At 44.7% G+C, this 25,438-nt stretch overlaps 1 protein-coding gene across 2 annotated transcripts in view; it reads left to right on the top strand.

Moving 5' to 3' along the window:
* NPHP4 (nephrocystin 4) overlaps window positions 1-25,438 on the top strand; it is a 941,192-nt gene that overhangs the window by 413,361 nt on the left and 502,393 nt on the right. For both annotated transcript variants that reach the window (XM_078642627.1, XM_078642628.1), the window contains exons 9-10: window positions 8,287-8,413; window positions 9,623-9,802. In XM_078642627.1, the coding sequence (XP_078498753.1) occupies window positions 8,287-8,413; window positions 9,623-9,802 (307 nt within the window). The remainder of the gene's footprint in view (window positions 1-8,286; window positions 8,414-9,622; window positions 9,803-25,438) is intronic.

The following is a 25,438-nucleotide window of genomic DNA, read 5'->3' on the forward strand; positions in this document are numbered from 1 at the left end:
GACAGAAAAATGCAGAAAAGGAAGAAAGAGAGCGAAAGATAGGAAGCAACGACAAAGAGAGAAAGCAGAATGACGGAGAACCTGCAAGATTCATGTTGTAAATGAACACAAATATGGTAGTTGGGTTCCAAGGTGTAGATTTATTAGGTAGCAGAACAGCTTAACACCCACAGGAAGAGACACGTCTTCTTCTAACAGCAGCCCAGTACAAATGCCAAAATTCCACAAACCCCAGACATGACATCATAGGTTCTAACCTATGTCATGTCATAGAATACCACACACCTTCCCCCTTTCAGAATTTTTTTTTGAAAAAACAAAAACTAAAAGAAAACAAAAACAAACAAAACAAAGGGAAAACAGAGAAATACATTTTAGAACCGGACAAAATCTTTAAATTTCGTTGGAAGACATCTGACACGTGAACTACAACGTGAAGCAATTGACCTTTGATCACAGGCAGGACGAGCAAAACCAGAATGGTCAACATTAACTAAATTGTCTGCAACAATGCCCTGATCAACATTCACAGGATATACAGGAATAACATTCTTTGTTATATTTTCACAAGGAGTAGAATCATTCAGGACATCAGCATTGGTAATATTATCAACATTAACATTCTTATCCAAAGACAGATGATCAAAAGCTTCGTGAGTACCACAAAGCTCAGATCTGTAATTCAGCATATGTGAGTCATTAGAGGGAGAAATACCCGGTTGTGAAAAGAAGGAATTGGAGACAGTGGACCTGCATTCAGAAAAACGTTTCAAGTCATCAGATCTACATACAGATATGCGTCTTAAATTCCAGATTTTCCCATCTTCTACCCTAACGGCTTTGCTGAAGATTTCAACAACTCTGAGGGGACCAGACCATCTGGGAGATCCTTTGCGGATTTGTCCACCAAACTTCACTCTCACAAAATCACCAACACTTAATTTGGGTAGATTCACATTACGTGCTGGAACGCGGGACATCTTTGCTTGGTACTTATTGACTCTCTCTCTAACAGCTTCTAAATCTAATTCTAGATAGTCACCCTTCTCAGTTCGCAACCACCAAGGCATAAGCTTCGAACCAGGCTTCCTACAGCGCAACATTTCAAAGGGTGACAATCCAGTGACAGTATTGGGGGAAAAGCGATACGTCAACAAAGTTGCTTGGAGGGCTTTCCTCCATTTCAAACCACTACGCAAAGCCAACTGACAAGATTCTTTAATTACTCTGTTGAAACGTTCAACTTGTCCGTTGGCTTGAGGAAAATAGTTGGAAACTCTTTTATGTTTGACACCACAACTGGAGAGGAAAGATGAAAAAATTTCGCTAACAAATTGTGGACCATTATCGGTAACAAGTTCTTCAGGTAGGCCTTCTCTAGAAAAAACCTCGTTAAGGAAGTCAACAATTACATCAGAATTGACCTTCTCCACAATTTTCAATTCCGGCCATTTGGAGAAATAATCAACCAGAACAATGGCAAACAACTCTTTACCCGACTGATAACTAAAAGGGCCAATGATGTCTACTCCAAGCTTGCGCCACGGACCTTGAACAAACTCAACAGGAGTAGAACTTACTGAAATGGGTTTCACGGATTTATCACTTAAGGAACAAGGGGAGCAACTCCTTACCCATTTATCAATCATATTGTCCATACTAGGCCACCAATAAAATTCTCTGATTCTTCTCTTAGTAGAGGACATCCCTAAATGGCCTTCATGAGCCAGATCACAAATCATATCTCTTATGCCTAAGGGAGGAATGATTTTATCATCTCTAAAAATTATTGCTCCATCATCCATCAACTCATCCTTTACTTTAAAGAAAGAAGCCAATTCACCACTGAGTTTCCTCTCTTCAGGCCATCCTTTGTTAAAAAACAACCTAACATCCTTCAGAATATCATCTTGATCCAGAGCTTTTGTCCAAGCAGCCTGTGAGATTAGTTTAGACTGATTATCACTAACAATGATATTAATATCACTCATAGTAAAAGCTACATCACATTCCTCAGAGTAATCTACTGCTGGGCCATCCTTAGTGGGAAAGCGAGACATGCAATCTGCATGGACATTAAGGCGACCCGGAACATAGGTGACAATACAGCGATATTCCTGTAGCTTTGCGTCAAGCCTCGCTAAACGAGCAGTGAGAGTCCTACCACCACCAGCAGATAGCATAGTGACTAGAGGCTTATGATCGGTCCTTAGTGAGAATTTGGTACCCCAAATGAACTGACGGAAATGTTGGGTGGCCCAAGTACACGCAAGTAATTCCCTCTCTATCGTGGAATAATTAACTTCAGAGCCACGAAGAGACCTTGAAGCATAGGAGACAACATATTCACCAGAATTGTCCTTCTGCATTAAAACCGCTCCTAGACCTATATTGCTGGCATCAACACAAAGTATACATTCTTTATTGACTGAATATGGTTTGAGAAAAGGAGCACATACAATTTTTCTTTTAAGTACATCAAAAGACTCTTGCTGGTCTTTGCCCCATTCAAATTTTGCTTGTTTCTTGAGCAAAGAACGTAAAGGATGGACTAACGTGGAGTAATTCTGCACAAATTTCCCATAGAATTCTGTAAGACCAAGAAAAGATAGCAACTGTTCCTTGGAAGTGGGGATGGGAGCAGACAGAATACTCTTAACATGACTGAGTTTGGGCTTGATACCATTTTCTGAAATCTCATGGCCTAAGTATTCAACTTTAGACTGTCTAAATTTACATTTTGAAAACTTTAAGGTTAAGCCTTTCTCTTGGATACAATTCAGAACAGAATACAAGTTTGAATCATGTTCATTACAGTCTTTACCAAAAATTAAAATGTCATCTTGGAAAGCCACTGCACCACTACAATTTTTTAGTACATCTCGCATCAATCTCTGAAAGACGGATGCGGCACTGGCTAGTCCAAAGGGCATTCTTAAATATTGAAACATGCCCTCTGGAGTCACAAATGCTGTTAATTTCCTGGACTCTTCATGGAGCTCTACTTGGTGATATGCACTTGCCAAGTCTATAGTAGAAAATACAGAGGCACCAGACAAAGAGGAAATCAATTCATGAATGTTTGGTAAGGGATGTTTATCAACCCATATTTCCTGGTTTAGGCTACGGAGGTCCACACAGAGACGAGATCCCCAGAACTCTTGAGTGATAAAACAACGGGGGAAACCCAGGGAGAAGACTCAATTGGTTCAATGATTTGTTTTAAAACAAGATCATCTAAAATTCCTTTGAGCTTATTCCTGTAAGCCAAAGGGACATTCCTTACTCTGTGTCTAACTGGTACAGCATTCTCATTGAGTATTATCCTATGTTTGAAATCTGTGTACTTGCCAAGATTATCTTTGAAAACATCAGGAAATTTGCTTTTAATATTGCCTACAAAGTAAGAATCATTCACATCTGAGAGTAAGTTCACTTCTGGCTCTATGAAACACACAGGAGGATTGGCATTAGGATCTAGTTTGATACCTAATTCACGTTGGTGTGGCCATCCTAAAATAGCTACCCCTTTAGTGGCTACATACACCTTCCCATTGGTGATGCGATCTTTAACTTGAAGTTTGGCCCAGAAGTACCCTTCCAGTTCTATTTTCTTGCCTGAGTAACCTCCAGGATGGATGTCAGGAACACAAAGTTCTCTATTGTCCCAGAAACTTTTAAACAAATCTAAACCAATGATAGAATACTGTGAACACGAATCCATCATTAGTTCAATGGACATACCATCCACCAGAATGGGATAAGAGGGAAATTCATCAAGTTCAACCTCATCTACGGAAAGGATGCAATTGAAGCTATTGAGAACTTCCTCTTCCTCTTGTGAAATATAATTCACTCTTTGTGTCGAGCGACAAACATTTCCAAAATGACCTTTACGTTTACACTTCACACAAACTCTATCCCAGGCAGGGCAACCTTTATAATTGCCAACATGGTTGGGACTACCACAGCGGTAGCAAGAAACAATTTTCCTTTGGCTAAATCTGTTTTCTGGGTAGCTTTTGACTTCACCGGATTTTTTCTCACTATCCTTCCTCAAAACATTCTTGGAAGAAAAATTGGGGTTAGTTTGTGGTATTCTATGACATGACATAGGTTAGAACCTATGATGTCATGTCTGGGGTTTGTGGAATTTTGGCATTTGTACTGGGCTGCTGTTAGAAGAAGACGTGTCTCTTCCTGTGGGTGTTAAGCTGTTCTGCTACCTAATAAATCTACACCTTGGAACCCAACTACCATATTTGTGTTCATTTACAACACAATTACTGGCGACGATCGGGATCATCAAAATCCACATATGACAGCGGAACAGCGTTCACATGATTGACTACTTTATTCAACGGAAATCGACAGCTCTATCGCAAGTTTTAGGTAACGTTCTGCCACTCGAATAAGAAAGTTTTTTTTTTGCGGGATTTTTCTGAAATTTTATCCATATTTTCAACCCGCTTACCTGTTTTACCGTTGCTCTGTTCAAACTGGCCGAGCGTTCCAGTGCAGCTCGAGGCACATTCTCTGCCCGTCATTCCTTGACGTTCGCTCCTCGCTGCCTCACGAACAATCCGCAAAGCATTGTGGGTTCTACCTTCGACCCCAGTAACGCGCTGACGTCACGAGCGTGCCACCATCTTGAAATTCATCGGAGAAAATAGGAAATTCATCGGAGATCGCAAAAAAATTGCCTCTTGGAGTGTGAAAACCACAATTTCTTATCGAGTGAGCAGTTATTCTACAACATATCAAAGGTACTTTATACATTTTTTGCTTCTGAAATCAAAAAAAAAAAAAAAACAAATTCGGAAAAAATGTCGAACATTGCTGCCCCCCCTCATTTTCTACAAACAGCTGGAGACCCAAACATTGAATGGGACTTGTGGTTCCCTATGTTTCTGGCATATGTAGACGTCCTGGAAAAGGAGGGGTGTTCTGCTAAACGCAAACTAGCCCTATTACGACATTGTTTGGGAGGGGCAGGAATAAAAGAATTTGACAATCTCCCTTCGATAGACTTGGCTGGAGACATTGATGTTTTCGAAAAAGCCACCAGGCAAATGAAAATTCGTTTTGGCAGGAAAATAAATACTGTCATGGAGAGGTTTAAGTTTTACTCTCGCATTCAAAAACAGGATGAATCCATAGAGGATTATGTTTCGGCACTACGCTCCTTAGCCTGTTATTGCTCTTTCGAAACAATTTCCTACGAACAGGTACTTAGAGACCAGATAATGATGCGAACCAAGAGCAAGAAGATTCAGGAGAGACTTTGGCTTGGAACAGAAACTACTCTCAATGCTGTTATTAACATAGCCAAGGGTATAGAACAGTCAGAGTTGTTTGTATCGGAAATAAGAGGTTCGAATGTCAAATCCTTGGTCCCTGAACCTGAAGTCTCCTTGGTTAAAAACCAACCTAACCCCAATTTTTCTTCCAAGAATGTTTTGAGGAAGGATAGTGAGAAAAAATCCGGTGAAGTCAAAAGCTACCCAGAAAACAGATTTAGCCAAAGGAAAATTGTTTCTTGCTACCGCTGTGGTAGTCCCAACCATGTTGGCAATTATAAAGGTTGCCCTGCCTGGGATAGAGTTTGTGTGAAGTGTAAACGTAAAGGTCATTTTGGAAATGTTTGTCGCTCGACACAAAGAGTGAATTATATTTCACAAGAGGAAGAGGAAGTTCTCAATAGCTTCAATTGCATCCTTTCCGTAGATGAGGTTGAACTTGATGAATTTCCCTCTTATCCCATTCTGGTGGATGGTATGTCCATTGAACTAATGATGGATTCGTGTTCACGGTATTCTATCATTGGTTTAGATTTGTTTAAAAGTTTCTGGGACAATAGAGAACTTTGTGTTCCTGACATCCATCCTGGAGGTTACTCAGGCAAGAAAATAGAATTGGAAGGGTACTTCTGGGCCAAACTTCAAGTTAAAGATCGCATCACCAATGGGAAGGTGTATGTAGCCACTAAAGGGGTAGCTATTTTAGGATGGCCACACCAACTTGAATTAGGTATCAAACTAGATCCTAATGCCAATCCTCCTGTGTGTTTCATAGAGCCAGAAGTGAACTTACTCTCAGATGTGAATGATTCTTATTTTGTAGGCAATATTAAAAGCAAATTTCCTGATGTTTTCAAAGATAATCTTGGCAAGTACACAGATTTCAAACATAGGATAATACTCAATGAGAATGCTGTACCAGTTAGACACAGAGTAAGGAATGTCCCTTTGGCTTACAGGAATAAGCTCAAAGGAATTTTAGATGATCTTGTTTTAAAACAAATCATTGAACCAATTGAGTCTTCTCCCTGGGTTTCCCCCGTTGTTTTATCACTCAAGAGTTCTGGGGATCTCCGTCTCTGTGTGGACCTCCGTAGCCTAAACCAGGAAATATGGGTTGATAAACATCCCTTACCAAACATTCATGAATTGATTTCCTCTTTGTCTGGTGCCTCTGTATTTTCTACTATAGACTTGGCAAGTGCATATCACCAAGTAGAGCTCCATGAAGAGTCCAGGAAATTAACAGCATTTGTGACTCCAGAGGGCATGTTTCAATATTTAAGAATGCCCTTTGGACTAGCCAGTGCCGCATCCGTCTTTCAGAGATTGATGCGAGATGTACTAAAAAATTGTAGTGGTGCAGTGGCTTTCCAAGATGACATTTTAATTTTTGGTAAAGACTGTAATGAACATGATTCAAACTTGTATTCTGTTCTGAATTGTATCCAAGAGAAAGGCTTAACCTTAAAGTTTTCAAAATGTTCTAACCTATGTCATGTCATAGAATACCACAATTCAGATAGAGGCAGAAGATGCAGGAAGATGAAAGAAAGTGGCATGAGGTTGAATCAAAGGTACCCCTTCACTCAGCATTGCCGACTCGGGCTCCTATGAAACGTTGGACCTCTGGTATAATAAACATAATATTAAAAATTATAACAATAATTATGTTTGTTATTATTATTATTACTATTATACTATCTAAAGCTTAGTACAGAGAAAATGGAGGGGATACTGTTTGGGAATGGGCCCTCCTTCTGGAATGATTCTGGGTGGCCTGATGACGCGAGAGCGCATCCTGACCCAGCAAATGAAGTGAGAAATCTGGGTGTTCTGTGTGATAACCAGCTTTATTTTTCAGAACAGTTCAATCAAATTACATCCTCATGTTTTTTCCTTTTAAAGATCTTTAAAAAGATTATCCCATTGGAGATGCAAAAAACTGTAACCGTTGCCTTGGTACTTGTAGTATTGAAGAAAGGACGCTCCAAGCCAGGTAGTTTACCATGTAGATTTATTGAGGTGGTAAATTAGATACATAGACAGGTAAAGTCAGAGTCTAAGTAGGAGCCCCACCAGGAGCAGCTTCACTGCTGCTCAGCCCTTCATCCAACTGATTCGCGCACTCACACATTCCAAACACTAACATTCCATCAGGCAGTCATTCTGGCTGAGCAGCAGGATATCACAGTACTGTCCAGAACAGACTATTTGAATGCTCTTTATCCAGGAATTGATAAATGTTTGCAGTCTAAACTCCAGTCTCTGCAGAAAGCTGCTTCCCGATTGCTACTGAAAATTCCCAAATTCAGCTCCATATCGAACAGCATCAAAGACCTCCATTAGCTGCCAGTCCAACAGAGGATAAAATTCAAGGCACTATGTATGGTCTACAAGGCATTGCATGGATTTGAGGCGTGTGGCCTCCAGAAACATTTTGTCTGGTACGTCCTCCATCGCGATTTGAGGTCTACCAATGCCTGTTTGTTTACCATCACTAGAATCAGAAAGGCCAAATGGGGAGGCAGCTGCATCTCCTACCTGGCGGCAAAACATTGGAATGCGTTGCCTTCCTCTCATAGAGCTCAACCTAATAGACTTTCTTTCAAGAAGTGGCTTAAAACCTGGCCTTTTTCCTCTATACCTATGTAACTTTCTCCCTGGCTAGTTTTTGAAGAATTGCTTTTAGCGCCAAGACTCCTCAGCATACGTTGCTCTTTATAAATATGTTACTTACTTACTATTATTATCATTTACTGGTTTTAATTCTGGATATACATTTGTCTTAAAGCAATAACTTGTGCATTTATGGTATAGATAAAAAGTGTACGTGGTAATTATTTTTCAAGCTAGAGCCATACTGAAATGAATATCACAGATAAATATTTATAATAAATGAATGAAAGAATTTTTCAAGCAAAAGACGCAGCTTGTGTAAGGCGTTCTTAATATGTATGAAACATGATATTTTTTTCAATTACAGTTCTTCGCCACAAGCACTTGTAATGAGAAGTCGAATGCGTTTAACAGAGATGGTAAATCATCCAGCATTTGCAGTTGTCTTCCAACTTGAATATGTAATTTCAGCGCCACGTGTATTTGATGGAAAGGTAAGGATATTAATCTACAGTATAGTTTTTTGTTCATAGCTATTCCTAGACCCTTTTTATGTTTATATTTTTATCATGTAGTTTGCATCACCTTGTGGTTTTACTGTCTTTATGAAAAAATCACAAAAAAATTGAGCAAATCAGATAAGGGGTCTGTAGAATTAAAATATCGCATCACTGTTGTGGAAAGAAACTCTGTGAAAATCCCTGTTAGGTATAGCTGCTTAGCAGTGGCTAGTATGAGTATACAAATAACATTCATGTTATGTGCCAGTTGTACGGTACTTTATGAAAGTTGATTCTGTTCAGCCAGTCGAGCCAAGATATTGGCAGATCAAGTTCGGTTGTTCCTGCTGGAGCAGGACAATGGCTGATTTGCATGTCTGGTGTCTCTCTAGAGTTTCATAGTGTGCAAGAAGCAATTGGAATGGTGCCTTGAGCAATCTCCAGTGTCTGCGGTTAATTGAAGCCTGCCTACCATCCCTTTGTTGTTTGATGCAGCAGATCCAAAGGCTGGGTCGAAACCCTCTGAATGAGACCAGCTTGTTCTATCGGAGAAGGTTGCTGCTTTCCCAGGTCGATTCCTCTGTCAGAAAAAGTTGCAAAAATGAGGCTCTTTACCTCACAAAGCAGAATTTTTCCTCAAGTGTAAACCTTTTGTGGAAACGTTGTTGAGGCAGTTTTCTAAGCTGCTTTCTCTTCTGGTTTCTTCAGAATTGTTCCCAGGGAAACCGATCCCTTTCAGTCTAGCACCAGTGATCTCCACAAGCTAGGCATCATATCCAAAAGATCCATAGTACTTCGCAACTTAACTGGGAGATCTAACAGCAGGCAGCAGACTTCAGGCAGCAGAGTACCTTCCAACTGTAGACTCTGGAGGAAAAATGCATTTCAAGTAGAGGAGTATTCCATAGAAGGCAAGAATCCAGTATTCCTGCAAGTCTGTCCGTCCAGGAATTTGGTTTTAACTCCTAAATCCTTACTTACAGACATTCAGATGAAGGTTATCACATCTTTCTTGGTATGTTCTCAAGTAAGCAAAGGCAGAAATCTTAATAGAAACAGCTAAATAAATGTTATTTTTGTCTTCTTTTCAGCTGGCTCTCTAGTCAGCATCTATAACCCTACAATAACCTGTTTTATTTTTTAATTTAAATGAATGTTTGGAGTCTATTGATCACTCTTTTTCTTTGTGCCTTTTATTTCTAGACTCCTGCAAATGTCCTCTCTAGAGCATCATACATGCAAATGATTCGATGGGCGGTATGGAATCCCTCTTTGGAGTCAGTCTCTACTGAAGTGACCTTGCCTCTACAAGGTGGAGCAAAGAGTAATCCTGACAATGTACTAGTATATAAAATACCTTCATCCACCATGAGCTCCTCTGAGGTACGATATTTTGAATTCCAAGGGTATTGAATAAGTCTGTATGTGAGTAACTGTATATGTGTGGCAGTATATATATATATATATATATATATATATATATATATATATATTAATTATCTAGTGGCGGTCAACAGTAGGTAGTTATAGTTAGTTCATGTTTCCATCTAAAAAGCATTTTTTGACTTGCCTATATCTTTGCCGCCATTTGATGAATCATCATAGAAGTTTCCCCCAAAAAGTGCACCAATGTTTCTTGTTGTGCTTGGAAAGTTTTGGGGTGATCCATTAAGCGGGGGCTGAGAAAAGGGGAGGGGGTCAAAAAAAGTGTTTTTCAAATGTTACTTCCTATAGGGATTTTGACGAGAACTACAGCCCAAACCGCTTAACAGAATTGCCCAAAATTTGGTAGAAACGTAATTCTTGATTCAGAAAGAGTGTTTTGGTTATTTGGTGTAAATACATTCAGTAGTTTTGGAGATATTAAATAAAACCCAAATGTGTATATTTTTAGGTGCGAAGGCTCTGCGAACCCTCCCGATCTCGTACTGAGATCTGATTGGCTGCCAACACTTCAGCCAGGAAGTGTTGGCAACCTTCTTGGGACTAAGCTTCAGCCGAGTCTCTGAAAAAACGTTTTAAAAAGAAGAAAAGGGGGCAGGATAGGAATATCCTGACCACCAGCTAAAGATGTATTTATTTTTTAGATGGGAGTCGCGCTGGATCCCCCAGGTCTCACTGCAAAAAACAAAACAAAAGCACAGCCTCACATTTTTCATTACTGTTTAGCCCCCAGTTTGGCCAGGTCCTGAGGTCATACAGGATTTTAAAAAAAGGAGAGGGGCTCTCAGGGCCCCCTCCTGACGCTCTTTTGAGCCCCCGGGATCACCACCTCCCTAGGGCTTTGTAGTAAATCTGGAGGGGGCCAACGGACCCCCTCCTGGGGCGGGTTCAACCCCCTCCCAGGGGTTAAATTAGAAGTAATGTCCCCCCGCCCTGGGGACCACCACCTCCCCGAGGCCAAATTAACATTTGAAAATGGGAGGTAGGCCGCACGACCCCCCTCCTGCCACCACCTCCCTGGGGCATACTACTTCAAAGGCCATACAAGGCCCTGGGGAATGCCATCCCCAATGGACAACTCCTCAATCAATCAATCAGTCATTTGTTAAGCGCACTACATACCCGCGAGGGTTTCAAGGCGCTGGGGGGGGGGCTGCTACTGATCGAACAGCCAGGCCTTTAGTATCCTTCTGAAGGTCAGCAGGTCTTGGGTCTGTCGTAGGCTCAGTGGGAGGGTGTTCCATGTCTTGGCGGCGAGGTGGGAGAAGGATCTCCCGCCGGTGGTTGTTCTTTGGATGCACGGGACGGTGGCAAGTGAGAGTACGGCGGAGCGTAGCTGGCAGTTGGGGGTGTAGAAGGAGAGCCGTCTGTTGAGGTAGGCTGTGCCGGTCTTGTGGAGTGCCTTGTGTGCGTGGATGAGGAGCTTGAAGGATATCCTCTTGTTGACAGGGAGCCAGTGCAGGTTTCTCAGGTGGGGGGTGATGTGGCCGTGTCATGGTACATCGAGGATCAGTCGTGCCGAGGCGTTTTGGATGCGTTGTAGTAGATTGATGAGCTTGGTCGGGGTTCCCGCATAGAGGGCGTTTCCGTAGTCGAGTATGCTGCTGATGAGGGCCTGGGTGACTGTCTTTCTTATATCTGTCAGGATCCATCTGTAGATCTTGCGGAGCATGTTGAAGCAGGAGGAGGAGACGGCGTTAACTTGCTTGGTCATTGAGAGCGCTGAGTCGAGGATGATTCCCAGGTTGTGTGCGTGGTGGGTGGGGGTCGGGGCTACCCCTAGTGCCGTTGGCCACCAGGAGTCGTCCCAGGCTGACGGTTTGGAGCCGAGAATGAGGGCCTCCGTCTTGTCCGAGTTTAGCTTCAGACCGCTGATCTTCATCCAGTCGGCGACCGCCTTCATTCCTTCGTGGAGGTTGGCTTTGGCGGTGATGGGGTCCTTGGTGAGGGAGAGGATCAGTTGAGTGTCGTCGGCGTAGCAGATTATGTTGAGGTCGTGCTGTCTGGCGACGTGTGCAAGTGGGGCCATGTAAATGTTGAACAGTGTCGGGCTGAGGGAGGATCCTTGGGGTATGCCGCAGATGATCTCGGAGGCTTCGGAACGGAACGGGGGAGGCGGACTCTCTGGGTGCTGCCAGAGAGGAAGGAGGTGGTCCATTCCAGAGCCTTGTCTCGGATCCCTGTGGCGTGGAGGCATGCGCGTAGTGTGCGGTGGCAGACGGTGTCGAAGGCGGCGGAGAGGTCTAGGAGGATGAGTGCTGCAGCCTCCCCGTTGTCTAGCAGGGTCCTGATGTCGGTGGCGGCGATGAGGGCGGTCTCGGTGCTGTGGTTGCTGCGGAACCCTGACTGGGAAGGGTCCATGATTCTGTTCTCTTCGAGGTATCGGGTTAGCTGTCTCTTAACGATTTTCTCGATGACCTTGGCCGGGATGGGGAGCAATCAATCAACCAATCAATACATTTGTAGAGCGCGCTACTCACCCGTGAGGGTCTCAAGGTACTGAAGGAAGGGGGGGGGGGCGCTATTGCTCGAATAGCCAGCTCTTGAGGTGTTTCCTGAAGGTGAGATGATCCTGGGTCAGTCGTAGGTGTGTGGGGAGGGAGTTCCATGTCTTGGCAGCCAGGTAGGAGAATAATCTTCCTCCGGTGGTGGTTCTGCGAATCCGTGGGACGGTGGCGAGGGCGAGGCTGGTGGAGCGGAGCTGGCGGCTGGGAGTGTAGAACGAGAGGCGGTTGTTGAGGTATTCGGTGCCTATGTTGTGGAGCGCTTTGTGTGCGTGGGTGAGCAGCCTGAACGTGATCCTCTTGCTGACGGCGAGCCAGTGCAGGTTTCTCAGGTGGGTGGATATGTGGCTGTGGCGAGGGATGTCGAGGATGAGTCGTGCGGAGGTGTTCTGTATGCGTTGAAGGCGTTTCTGAAGTTTGGCTGTGGTTCCTGCGTATAGGGCGTTCCCGTAGTCCAGTCGGCTGGTGACGAGGGCCTGGGTGACCTTTTTTCTGGTTTCGGTGGGGATCCACCGGAAGATCTTTCGGAGCATGCACAGGGTGTTGAAACATGAGGATGAGACTGCGTTGACTTGCTTGGTCATCGTGAGGGAGGAGTCCAGGATGAATCCCAGGTTGCGTGCGTGGTCCGTGGGTGCCGGTGCGGTGCCCAGCTGAGAGATGGGTCGGAAGTACTTGAGGTCTCTTGGGTCTGCCTTGGGTTTTTTGAGTAGGGCGTTGATCTCGGCGTGTTTTCAGCTCTCTGGGAAGGTCGCGCTCTCAAGGGAGAGATTGATGACGTTGCGTAGGTGGGGTGCGATGGAGCTGCTTGCTTTGTTGAAGACGTGGTGCGGGAATGGGTCTGACGGAGAGCCGTAGTGGATTGTGCTCATGGTCTTGATGGTGTCATCGATGCTCACGGTGGTCCAGTCTAGCAAGGGGACGTGGTCGATGGTGTGCGGAGGGTCTGTTATGTTGCTGTTTGTTGGGGCTGTCTGGCTGTTGAAGCTGTCGTGGATGTCTGCTATCTTGCGGTGGAAGAAGGTGGCGAGGGAGTTGCACGGGGCTTGCGACGGCAGGATGTCGTTGGTGTTGGAGCTGGGATTGGAGAGTTCCTTCACGATGTTGAAGAGCTCTATGCTGTCGTGTGCGTTGTTGTCGAGGCGGTCTTTGAAGGAGGTCTCCTTGGCAGCCCTGATGAGGTGGTGGTGGTTGCGGACGGCGTCCTTGTGTGCTGCGTGGCTGTCCGGAGTTTGTTCACTGTGCCATTTCTTCTCTAGTTTCCGGCAGGCTTGCTTGGAATCTAGGAGTTCTGGGGTGAATCAGCTGGCCCTCTTGCTGGTGTCTCTGTGGGGGGGTTTCTTCAGCGGGGCGAGGGTGTTGGCGCAGTCCTCGATCCAGCGTCTGAGGTTGTGGGCAGCGATGCCGGTGTTGGAGGGTTCGTTGGGTGGTCTGAGAGCGAGATTTGCATGTAGTTGGCCATCAGTGATTTTGCTCCAGCGGCGGTGGGGGATCTGTTGGGTGTGGTGGTGTGTGGTGGGTTTCTGGAAGGTGAAGTAGATGAAGCGGTGGTCGGTCCAGAGGAGTTCGGTGGCGTGGCTGACGTAGGCGTGCGAGCTTGAGGAGAAGACGGGGTCGAGCGTGTGGCCGGCAGAGGGGGTGGGCGTTGTGACGAGTTGCCTCAGTCGGAGGTTGGCGAGGTTGTGGATCAGGGTGGTGGAGTTGCTGTCGTTGTTGTTCTCAAGGTGAAAGTTCAGGTCTCCGAGGAGGATGTAGTCGATGGAGGTCAGGGCGTGCGTACTGATGAAGTCGGCGATGAAGTCGCTGAACTGGGGGCGGGGTCCGGGGGGTCGGTAGACGAGGGTGCCTCTGAGGGTGGAGTTGGGGGTCAGTGTGGATCTGGTAATGCATGTGTTCGGCGGTGCTGAGCGCGTTGTCGGTGCTAGTCGAGACCCTGAAGCTGTTCTTGTGGACGATGACGATTCCTCCTCCGACTCCGTTGGTGCGGTCTCTGCGGGTGATCTTGTAGCAGTCTGGGATGGCTATGGCGATGCCGGGTGCAGAGGAGTTGTTCAACCAGGTCTCTGTCAGGAAGGCGACGTCCGGGGAGGTTGTGTTGAGCAGGTCCCAGAGCTCGACTGCGTGTTTGCGTGCGGAGCGGGTGTTCAGTAGTATGCATCGGAGGTTGTTGAGGTCTTTCTTGGTGGGTGGCTCGTCGGCTCTGTGGATGGTGTAGCTGCAGTTCCAGCAGGTGAAAGGACCGTGTGTGCGTTTTGGGGCGGCCTTGAAGCAGTTGTGGGTCTGTCCGGGGTTGAGAGCGTGCAGAGTGCTGGCGTCGTAGTGGCAGCGGTCGTCGTGGCGGGTGCGGTGGCCAGGGGTTCTGGCCCTGGGCGAGATCCAGACGCAGACGGGCTTGCCGCGCGCCAGCAGCGCGACCCTGCAGCGGCCGGCATGTATGGGGAGGTGGGAGTGAGGAGCAACTGGGAGGGGGGAGGCGGGGGCAGCGAATGGGCAGTCAGGGGGGCGGAGCCGCAGGGGACGCAGCGGCGTGGACGGTGAGGGGCGACGAAGGAAACAGAAGGCAAAAGGGCTTCTGCTATGTCTCCTGCTATGTCCCGGGGTACCCACCCTGCGGGACATAGCTGTTTTTTTGTGACTTGGTTGGAGCTTTGACAGCTCCCGCCAAGTCAGAGCAAACACTCCGCTTCCAGTATACGGGTGCTGACAAAATGCTCTAGAAGAGTTTGCTGGAAGCGGAGGTTTCATCTGCTTCCCTGCCCACTGTCAAACAAACAGGGTAACGATTGCTCTCACAGACAGAGAGCTGCATGTTTAGCAGCTCCCTTTCTGTGAGAGCAATGTCGGCTCCCGCCGGAGGCAAGGAGCAGGCAGGTACCACGGGTCTTTGATGCTCCCCTTGTGGTCCCGTGGAAAAGAGAAGCAAGAGGCTAAATAAAGGTCAGCATCGAGCAGAAAGAGGCAAGATAAAGGTGAGAAGTGAGCACAAAGAGGCAAAATAAAGGTCGGAAATGAACAGAAAGGCAAAATAGAGGTCAGAAATGAGCAGGAAGGCAAAATAGAGGTCAGAAACGAGCAGCAAGAGGCAGAATAAAGGTGAGAAACTAATAGAAAGAGGCAGAATAAAGGTGCGAAACTAGCAGAAAGAGGCAGAATAAAGGTGAAATCGAGCAGGAAGAGGCAAAATAGAGGTCAGCAACGAGCAGAAAGAGGCAAAAAAAGGTGAAATCGAGCAGGAAGAGGCAAAATAGAGGTCAGCAACGAGCAGAAAGAGGCCAAAAAAACAGGTGAGTAACGAACAGAAAAAGGCTAAAGAAAGATCAGAAACGAGCAGCAAGATGCAGGATAAATGTTAGAAACAAGCAGGAGGAGGCAGAATAAAGGTCAAGAACGAGCAGAAAGCAGCAAGATAAACGTGGGAAACAAGCTAAAAGAGGCAGAATGATCAGCACGTTGCAAAATAGAGATCAACATTGAGCAGACCCACTCAGACACTCATCCACCCAAAGATTCCACTATGTGATGTCATTTGAGATGTCATCAGTGACGTCACTTACCATGTCAAAAGTGATATGTGAGGTCATAAGCAGTGCATTGAGGGGAACATAAATTATAGTTAGCTCAGGTAACTATAACTGCTGAATTTTACTGGTATTGTACAACTGAAACCTGGGCCAAACTATAACGTCCCAGTAGCCTTTGTCCGGTGAAGGTAAAACACGCTTTAAAAAAGCCTTCCTCAGCCCTGTCGGCGGACACTTCGTCGATGACAGCACGGACAAGATCTCAATTGACAGTTGGGGTAACATCGTCGACGACTACCGTTGCAACGGTTACTGTCTCGTCGGCTTCAATTTCATTGTTGACGACGTCTTTGTCAACGAGTCAAGTTCCTTTGTCGTCGACGATAAAGATATCCAAGAAGTCGTCGATGACAACGAAAATCCTGACAACGAAGATGACGACTAGTGCTTCGTTGACGGCGTTGCCTGTGTTGACTACTCTCTACCATCGATTACTCTCTCATCGACCATTTTACCCATTACGTCTTTAGGTAAGTTCAAATTCACGGTATAATTACTTATAATCATTACAAGTTACATAAAACACAAATATCTTAGTAAAGAGTCCCCTTGCTAAACAAAACGAAAAAAACTTTAAAAAGGGAATTTCCTGTGCCGGAACATATATTGCAGTCACAGTGTAAGCTTAAAAACTTGTAGAAGTACAAGGTATCATACTGTAAAAAAACGCATTGTCATTTTAAAATCCTTAAAAGCGTGCCAATATATATGAGCGTCATTGTCATGCATGGAATAGTAACATCTAAAATGCGACTAGTCCATAACTTTAAGTTGCAGAATGCAGTACCAAAGAATATGCAACTTGTAAAGCGCAGATGGTGTGTAAAGAAATAAGCAAGGTGTATGTTTGAGCGGCGCAAGATCCTTCTGGTCCAAGGAGTTATTAATCCAGCTGGAGAAAGTGGATGTGGTCACCAGAATATAATCACCTAATTCAGGCTTAGACTTGCTAAGAGTATCTTTTAATTCCTCATATTTTATTTTCGATAAGCAGGGTACCTTCCTCAAGACCTGTGATGGACCACTTGTGGACGAGGGGGAGTGCAGAATAATAGATATCAAGTAATGGTCTTACCATATTATTGGTATAGGTTGTAGTACCTGCAAATTTGAAATAGTGCTAAAACAAAATTGAGCAACAAATCCATATACATATCCAATTCCAAGCGAACTACACAGTTGTTAACACTTTGAAGGACTCCAGATTTCTTTCAATGAAGCAATTTTAAGCAGTTGTATTTGAGTTACCCATTACACCCCACCCCAAGTTTCTCTTCCATATGATGTTATAGCCACTGATTTACCTATAGTAAACGTGCTCTCAAATCTTCTATCAGGTCTCCTTGACTTCACTAAGCGTCTGGTTCTCTCCAGGTCCTTTATCAGACCGAAATCGCCCAAAGGATTCTTGTTCAGGAAGAGGATTGTCAATACTCTGTCCAGAACTCCTCAGTATATATTGGTATGCTAGCTCTAATGCCCATCTGTTTCTGAATGCTTACTTGAGGTGCATGAGCATTTTTGGCATCCTTTGGCCCCTGGGTTACAAGAAGACAAGAGTCCATGGAAAGGGGAGAGAGTCAAAAAAGTAGCTATCATAGATCATATCCAGGCTGCAGGAATCTGTTTGACCCACTTGATCCAATAATGTTAAGACGTTTCCCTAGGGTGTGGCAGGGTGCAATAGCTAACCTGAAGGTGGAGTAGTCATGATGTTTGGTTGGTGGAAGGGATAGTCAGCGTAACCCTTGAATGCCCAAAGGTGATGCAATCCCTTTAGAATCTCCTAGTCTGCTGTACAGGACTAAAGTTGAAAGGGACTCTTTAGGGTGGTAACTGGGCCACAAAAGTAATTAAAACTAGATATTGGCAGCTTTCTGCTTAGCTAGCTTACCAAACTGAAGCTCAAATAAACATTGCCTCAGTAATTCGAGTTCCAGAAGCATATCCCTGTTTTCTGATATCCCAAAGTATTGTACAGAGTTAGAGACAGCAAAGACAGAAGTGGTAGCAGCGGCTAATAATGCTTCAGGATCCAAGTTTATTCTAAAAAAACAAAAAAGGGAACAGTTATTCAGTATGTCAGTCAGGGTTGAACGATCTATGTCGCATTTCCTACACACAAAGCTGGTATCTATTGGATCATGGCAGAGGCATCTTGAGAGACCACCTACTAATCTATAGAGAAGCAGGCCAATTTGAAGGGCTGTGGAAAATGAGCTGCAAATCCTTGGAAGGGGTTGAGCCCAATCCAAACTCATGAACTGATACACATCCCAGGTTCTTTTGGTCTTCTAGCAGGAGATCTCTAATATCCTAGTGGAGCGTCAGTCCAGTAGTCAATGCATTCTTCTACTGCCTGCACATCCCACCTGTGAGATTGACTCAGACGTTGTCGATGGGGAGGCAGCACTGAAGAGCTACAAATTCTCCTGCATTTGTGTCACAACCTCATCCACGATCTTACTTAAAAGATATTTTACCTTTTAAATCCCCTTCTCATATTACAGCAGGGTCCTGCTTAGTGGGACTTGTTATTATATAGGCTAATCTGACTGAGGTGTGTTGTTAAACCATGTCAGAGATTCCCAGGGCAAAAGGGGGTACCTGGCCCCAAGTGTGAAAACTGGGTTCTTTTTCAGTTTATGTCCTGGGGCTCTCACAGTGTGAGCCCCCAAGAGTGGATCCAGGTACCCCTTTTTAGCACTTGACTTTCAGGGTAACGAGGCAGAGCAGTCTAAGGCATAGTCAGGAGAGGTGCTGTGGGCTGAAGAATCAGAACTCAAGCAACACAACAAACAACATTTAACAAATGTGCATGCTGTAGTGCTTTTTATTTTAAAAAGGAGAAGTTCTTTATTACACACAACTCTAAACACTGCACACACATTCAAAAAATATATACTGAATGGCCAGTGGAAATACCTATGATTGTACCCTAAAAAGGGCCGCACAACCATAGGGGGTGCACACTAAAGAAAGACCATACATGTCAGGTATCCACCTAAATGCATCCTGGAGCACTTAAGCTGGAGACACCGCTAACGTGCTTTGCACCATCAAGACTAACCCATAAAAACATATTACCTCCTGTTTCCTTAGCAGCGCATGAGGTTGTGCATTAATAAAAAGTCAGCCCTACTGGTTTTGTCAAAGTTTTACTATAACAATCAAATGTACAAATAAGCCCTTTATCCTTAAATGCATTTCAACATTGAACTATTTTAAGCGGTATTAAAATATGCACTGTTAGTAAGTTTGAAAATATGCCTTGCAATTAAGCATCGTGGTGTTCAACATTTCAGTGTCAGAGTCTTTTTGTTCTGCATTTAACCAGTTTGCCAAGCCAGTATTAGAGCCCTAAGTTCAACCAACTGCATAGTGCTGTCACCAAGTGAATACGTGTAGGTTTTCTCAGGATGGAATTCTCCATCCTTCATGCGCCTCTTTTCAGTTGTGCAGGCTGCTGAATATTGGTGCTTTGTCCCTAGGGCAGGCTGGGCCGAACCATCAGTATAAATGATTTAATCGTATTGATCTAGAGGCATTATTTCATTAGGCAGAGGATATTCATGTTCATATTGTAGAAAGACTTGTTTTTGTATTGTGGAGTCAAATTATAGTCGAAATCTGTTGCTGTGAGTGAGTTAGACCATTGTATCCAACGTGGACGTAATGCTTTTGCATTTGGACTGCTTTCACTTGTGAAGGCTTCCAAGGTCGGCACCTGGGTCATGACAGTAATTAGTGTTCCCTGAGCCACAGCTCTCTCCCTCACCACAGCAGTCTGTAATGCTGATAGTATTTTTTTAATTGAATGTAACGTAGGTGTACTCTGATCCCCCCTGCAGTTACGCAGATCACCAAGTTTGTTGTGTTTACACATGTGTGTAAGTGTTTTGAAGCTAGCAAGTCATCTTGTACTGAACGTAATATTTGTGTATGTTCAGTGATCCAGTGTATGTTTGATAAATCTGGACGAATCAGGTTGTAGAACAGTTTAACCTACTCTGTGTAATCTGGAATGTAAGTTCTGCCTAAATGTAGGAATCTCATTATGGGTTGTAACCTCTTCAATGTAGTTGGAGGTTGTAGTAGTGCACACTTCTCTAAGAAATGCTTTGCAAGGCTTTTGCCTTCGCTTGACAGCTCATATCCCAGAAACAGGACATTGAGGTGGGCAATTTTTAATTTTTCTTAAAGTTGAATTTGTAGCCCATGTAAGCAAATCCCAAAATTATGCTATCCACTCTTATCAAGTGTACTGAAACGTCATCATCCATCACATTTATGTCCTCAACAGAGGACAAATTACTGGTCATCAAAACTTTGAAGAGGTTCTTCTATTCAAGCTTAGAACAGCCCGGGGTTATCCCTCTACTCCTGGGGCAACCAGCAGAAATGCCTCTGAGAGCCCAATGTGCTGAATGCAGTCAAATGCCTGCTTCCAGGTGCTATATTTTGGCAAAACAATCCATTTGAGATATCTAGTGTGGTTCTGTATTTTTTCCTCACTATAATGTTCATTAGTGCGCCTTTTGCAAATGTGGGAGTAGCTGTGTTTAGATGTCTGTATCTAATACTAGATGATATGAATGATCTAGTTACATCATGGGAAGCAAGGGATTATTCATTGAAGAGGTGCAACTTTCTATTACACCCTGGTATTCCCTAACTTGTTCTTTAGCCTCATTTTTAATGGGGCTTGTCTTTGAGGTTGTGGCGTCGATCTCAGTGGTATTTTATGATAAGGGGAACCGTCATTCAACCCCACATGGTTTCAGGTATAATGCAGGAGCTAGTGCTAACGCCCACTCCTTGGAGTATGACTATTTAACTGATTCTGGAATTCGGTTGGAATAAAGAGGGTAAAATTGCTGTTTCTCCGTTTGGGCATTCCATCACAAATTCAGGTCGCCAATCCTTTTCAGCCACAAAAATATTGTTGCCGAGTAACAAGTTCTCCCAAAAGAGAACATTAATATTCCTAGTTACGTCCCCCTCCAGCTGGAGATATATTTCATACAAACGATATGGGACTCTTACGGTAATATCTGGTGTTTCCACCTGGATATGTTCACTTAACGCTACTCCCACAATACGATCCATCAGGTTCCAGCAAACTATTGTGACATCTTCCATTCTGTCAAGCATGGTTACTGCCATTCCCCGCTCAGAAGTAGTGTCCTCAATATCCGTGACATGCTTGACCTAAAGTCCTGCTACCTTCTTCTTTTTGAATTGAGGTTTGGATGGTTTAGGTTTGTCTTCTTGTTTAATGATGTAGTCAGATGAACGCTGAGTCCTTCTTCGGATTCACGTACTCCTCCGATCAGCGCTCTGCCCACTCACCTGTTTCTGAACATTTTCTTAATGACTCCTGGTTCTAACATTGTAGTTATTGGAATTCAGAACGACTAACACAATTGGGAAAATCCTTTGAAGAATTCAAGCGTGAACAACCTGCCAACCAATACATAGGGGTTACCTACTCAGCTGAAGAGGATAGTCCCTACCACCACGGACGTCTCCGGTTAAGAGGTGTTTAGGGATCTCTGGGTATGCAAAAGAGAACTACTCAGGTGAACCATTAAATCAGAACCCAATCCATCAATGCTGGCGGTGCCATGTCGTATGGCTTCCATTTTCTTAGTAGGAATTGTTAGTTTGTTGGACATCATAAACGCTGGGATGGTGCCAGACTGATTCCATGCACCCACTTAGGATAAGTTAGCCTATAGACCAGCTCACAGTGCAACGATAAGTACCCCTAAGCCTAGTAAGGTAACAAATATTTTAGGCAACCTCAGAACATGACAACTCTGACTCCCCAAGGAATCATGGTAACAGATCTAGAATCTTTTTGCTCCGTCACTCGTGCATACTGAGAAAGGTACACAAGAAATACACAAAGGGGCGTTTCAATATTTATTGAACCATTGTGATTCTTGTATAAAAGATATGCGCTGCAATGATTAATAAACTGAAGCAGATAAAGGTTATTAGCAGTATAAGAACAGTGAAAAGGATAAAAGAATCCACTATTTGGCTAAAACAGTGTGCACATGCTGGCATATACGTACTGTGTATAGTGTACTCCTACTATGTGCTCCCTGAGCTAGTTGTCTAGGGTGGGTATTCTGCCAAGAATCCCCTACTGGATGATCTAACTACCCATTACCTGAAGGCAAGATATGTAGGTCCTGCCTTGCTCACAAGTTGGACATCCCTCCTCACAGAGGATGAATAGGAATCGGCTAGACTGATACTCCGTCACAGCGACAAACTCACAATGACAGCAGAGTGCTCCTCTAATTTGAGCACGGAAATGCGTTTGTATTTATAATAACATCATCCATGCTTCCGTGTCGAGGCTTCAGCCAGGGCGACATTGTTTATTGTCTTTGTGTTAATCGGGTCTGGTGGCTCAGGGGACTAATGCATCCACTGCTGGGAGTTCGAATTCAGTGTCGCAGGTTCAAATCTCAGCAGGTCCATCCAGCCTGTCATTCTTTCTGAGGTCGATAAAATGAGTACCATTGAGTTGGGCAACAATAAACCTCTGTTATTCAGTGTGTATTACAAATACACGTTATGTTATGTTGCTTTATCTAATCATAGCAAAAGACAATATTTGCACGATGTGTGTTCAGGCCTTGAACTAAATGTTCAAGTTGTCATGATAGTGTACTTACGAAGCTGAATTGTAAGCAATGTGGTTTCAGAGAAATTAATCCTGCACTGTCATGTCATGTTTCCTTTTTCTTTGTTATTTTTTTTTTTTAGGGGGGCCCGCTGGCTGGTTTATTTTTTTTATTTGGTAGTGCGTGTCCCTGCTCCCCTTGGGGCTCCCGGGTGCTGGCTCCATTGCCTGCTCTAGAGCCTGAGTAGCTGCGTGTCCTCCCCACTTCACACCTCACTAGCACACTCTTCTTCGTGCTGGAGGGGAAGTAGGCAACTTTCTCTCTTCTTCCACCCACCTCCCTTCAACAGCCGCTCTGTACTGTGGAGCGCAGGAGCCTGGAGAGAGGAGTGATGAGTTAATGTGCTTGAGGAGCCTTGTGCTCCTCACGGGCCGAAGAGGCAAGGACCAGGGGCTGGTGCATGCTCTGCTGGCAAGCAATCCCCCAGGGCACTGGACATGACAGAACTTTCCTTAGTTTGGCTCTCTCAGTGATGCACTGGGCAACCCTCACACAAATGTGGGAGATACATGCACGTTTCTCTGGCCCAGTTTGCCCAAAACTAATGGGATGTTTCAGCTATTTGCTCCTGCAACCAGGAGAGTCCGGTTTGGGCCTCTTGGCCTAATGGAGCTTTCATTTTAATTCAACTTGTTCTTCCTCCAATGAGGAAGAGTTCTGGGACCTACCCTCCAGCTCCTTTGGTTTTTAGTGCCTTGGGTCTTCTTTCAGCAGCACCTCTTGGCCGTCAACACAGGCTACACCAGTTGCCTGCACGCCTAGGACCCACAGCCTCCAGGCCACATCCTGGGCACCTGTCATGGGCAGCACCAGCCAGAACTACCTACAGAAGTCTAAGATACGCCCCTCTTTCACAGCTTCCAAAAAGATCACCCTCCACTGGCCCCCAGAGACAGTATGCCATAGAGATAGCGTCCAAACAAGGCCCAGAAAGTACAAGTCCAGAGGGTCCCTCCTCTTCTGACCGGAGATTTGTCCGGATTATGGGTCCTTACTTTCTCCTATACAGTTCTTCTCAGATTATTTCCCTTGTGTATGGGTTTAACAGTAAAGATGGAGAGTTCTAGACACTGTGTACTTTTGCTCAGTCCATAGCTGCCACATCGCCCCTTCACCCCGAACAGACGCCTTGTTGGAGCAGCCATAGGCTGGTCTTCACCCGGCACTGCTTCCAGGGTCTTCCCCAAGATGTCGAAATCAAGTGGGTGTATGCAAGAGCTCTCTTTGCAACTCCATTCCCTTCCTAACAGACACTGTGAAGATGGTCCTTCCCTACACGACTTCCAAAGTGGTTTTTGGTGTGCTAGAGGGCTGCCTGCTCCCCTCTATCCCTGTGAGAAGGGCATGCCTATGCTTGTCTGTGAATTGTTATCCAAATACCATATGCAGACTTCTTCCCTACTCCTGTCCCTCTGCTTAGAGAAGGCGAATCCCATAAAGAGGCTTATTGTTTAAACGTGACTTTGATCTGCCTTTGGCCAGTGGAGTTATTTGGCATAGGAGGGTGGGTTAAACCCTGAATATCATTAATGGTCGACGGGGGGGACATTGTAAAAACTATAGCATGTGAAAGAGCACAAATATGACCACATTCATATTTTATGTGCACTCAGGAACCTTGTTAGACATTGGGAAAGTTACTTCAAACATCTCTTCATGTTAAGCCACTCCACGATTAATGTTTGTTGCAGGTTTCACCTAAAGTGTCAATCCAGTAAAACGCCAAAGACTCGCAGTAAAGCATTCCAGACTTATGCTGTAGTGAAGATATTTCTTTTTGGATGCCCAATTAAATTATAAGGCTGCACTGCTCTTATCCAATTTATTCAAGTATAATCTGAAAATGACTGCCTGTGTGCAGATACCAGAATGATTTCTCTTTCAGGACACACATATTAACACGTGCTTATGTGTAACCAGCAAAGGAGTCTCTTACCCCTGCCTGTGCAGCAGTGGGCTTTATATTAAAAGGGTTAAAAGGTGGGCACTGGCGGTTCTCGCTCAGTACCAGTTTACCATAAGCTTACAGTGGGTGAGATTTAATTAGTGAGACTCACTCAAAGCAGCGATCCAAAATCCATGCGGTCCAAAATCAGAAAAGCCAGAGGAGATTTACCAGGTCACTCACTGCAGGATTCCCAATTCGGCAATGGTCTAGCACCTTGGGTGTGACGCACTAAATCTTCAGATATAGCTGCTCAGTGGAGATCAGGTGGGTCTGCGGAGGACATACAGTGATTGAGGTGTTCTCAAGAAGATCAGGATAAGGGATACCTGGGATCAGAGCTACAGACTGGGCAAGTTCAGAGACAACAGGATCTCCAGCAAGGCCTTACGCACTGTGTAACTTTTAAGAGATGCCATTGTTTGCCACAGGAGAAAGACGCAGGCTTTTAGGTTTACGCTGCTTGCCATCCATGGTCACTGAGTTTCATTGTGAACTTGCCAGGAAGATTTTTTTTCATACAAATCAGAAGCAACATGCTTATCGAAAAGGTTAAAGGAAATCCACTAACTTTACTTCACATATATTCCAGATGTGCACAGTGATTTCCTCTCATCTGGAGTAGGGAGGAGCACTTTTCAGTCCACAGCACTCAGTCTTATTACATTGGCTGGCAGAACATCAGGCAGGGGTTGAAGGAAGGTCCTACCATAGCCTTCCTCTTGTGATCATACCTCCCCACACTCTGATGGAGGCAATGAATCAAGGTTCCCTAGGTGACTGTCTACACACCTGCAGCTCATACTAACCTGACCTCTGTCATGCTGTCTCTAAAACACTCA

This window comes from Lissotriton helveticus, chromosome 5_1 (genome assembly GCF_964261635.1).
Source record: "Lissotriton helveticus chromosome 5_1, aLisHel1.1, whole genome shotgun sequence".
Lineage (NCBI taxonomy): Eukaryota > Metazoa > Chordata > Amphibia > Caudata > Salamandridae > Lissotriton > Lissotriton helveticus.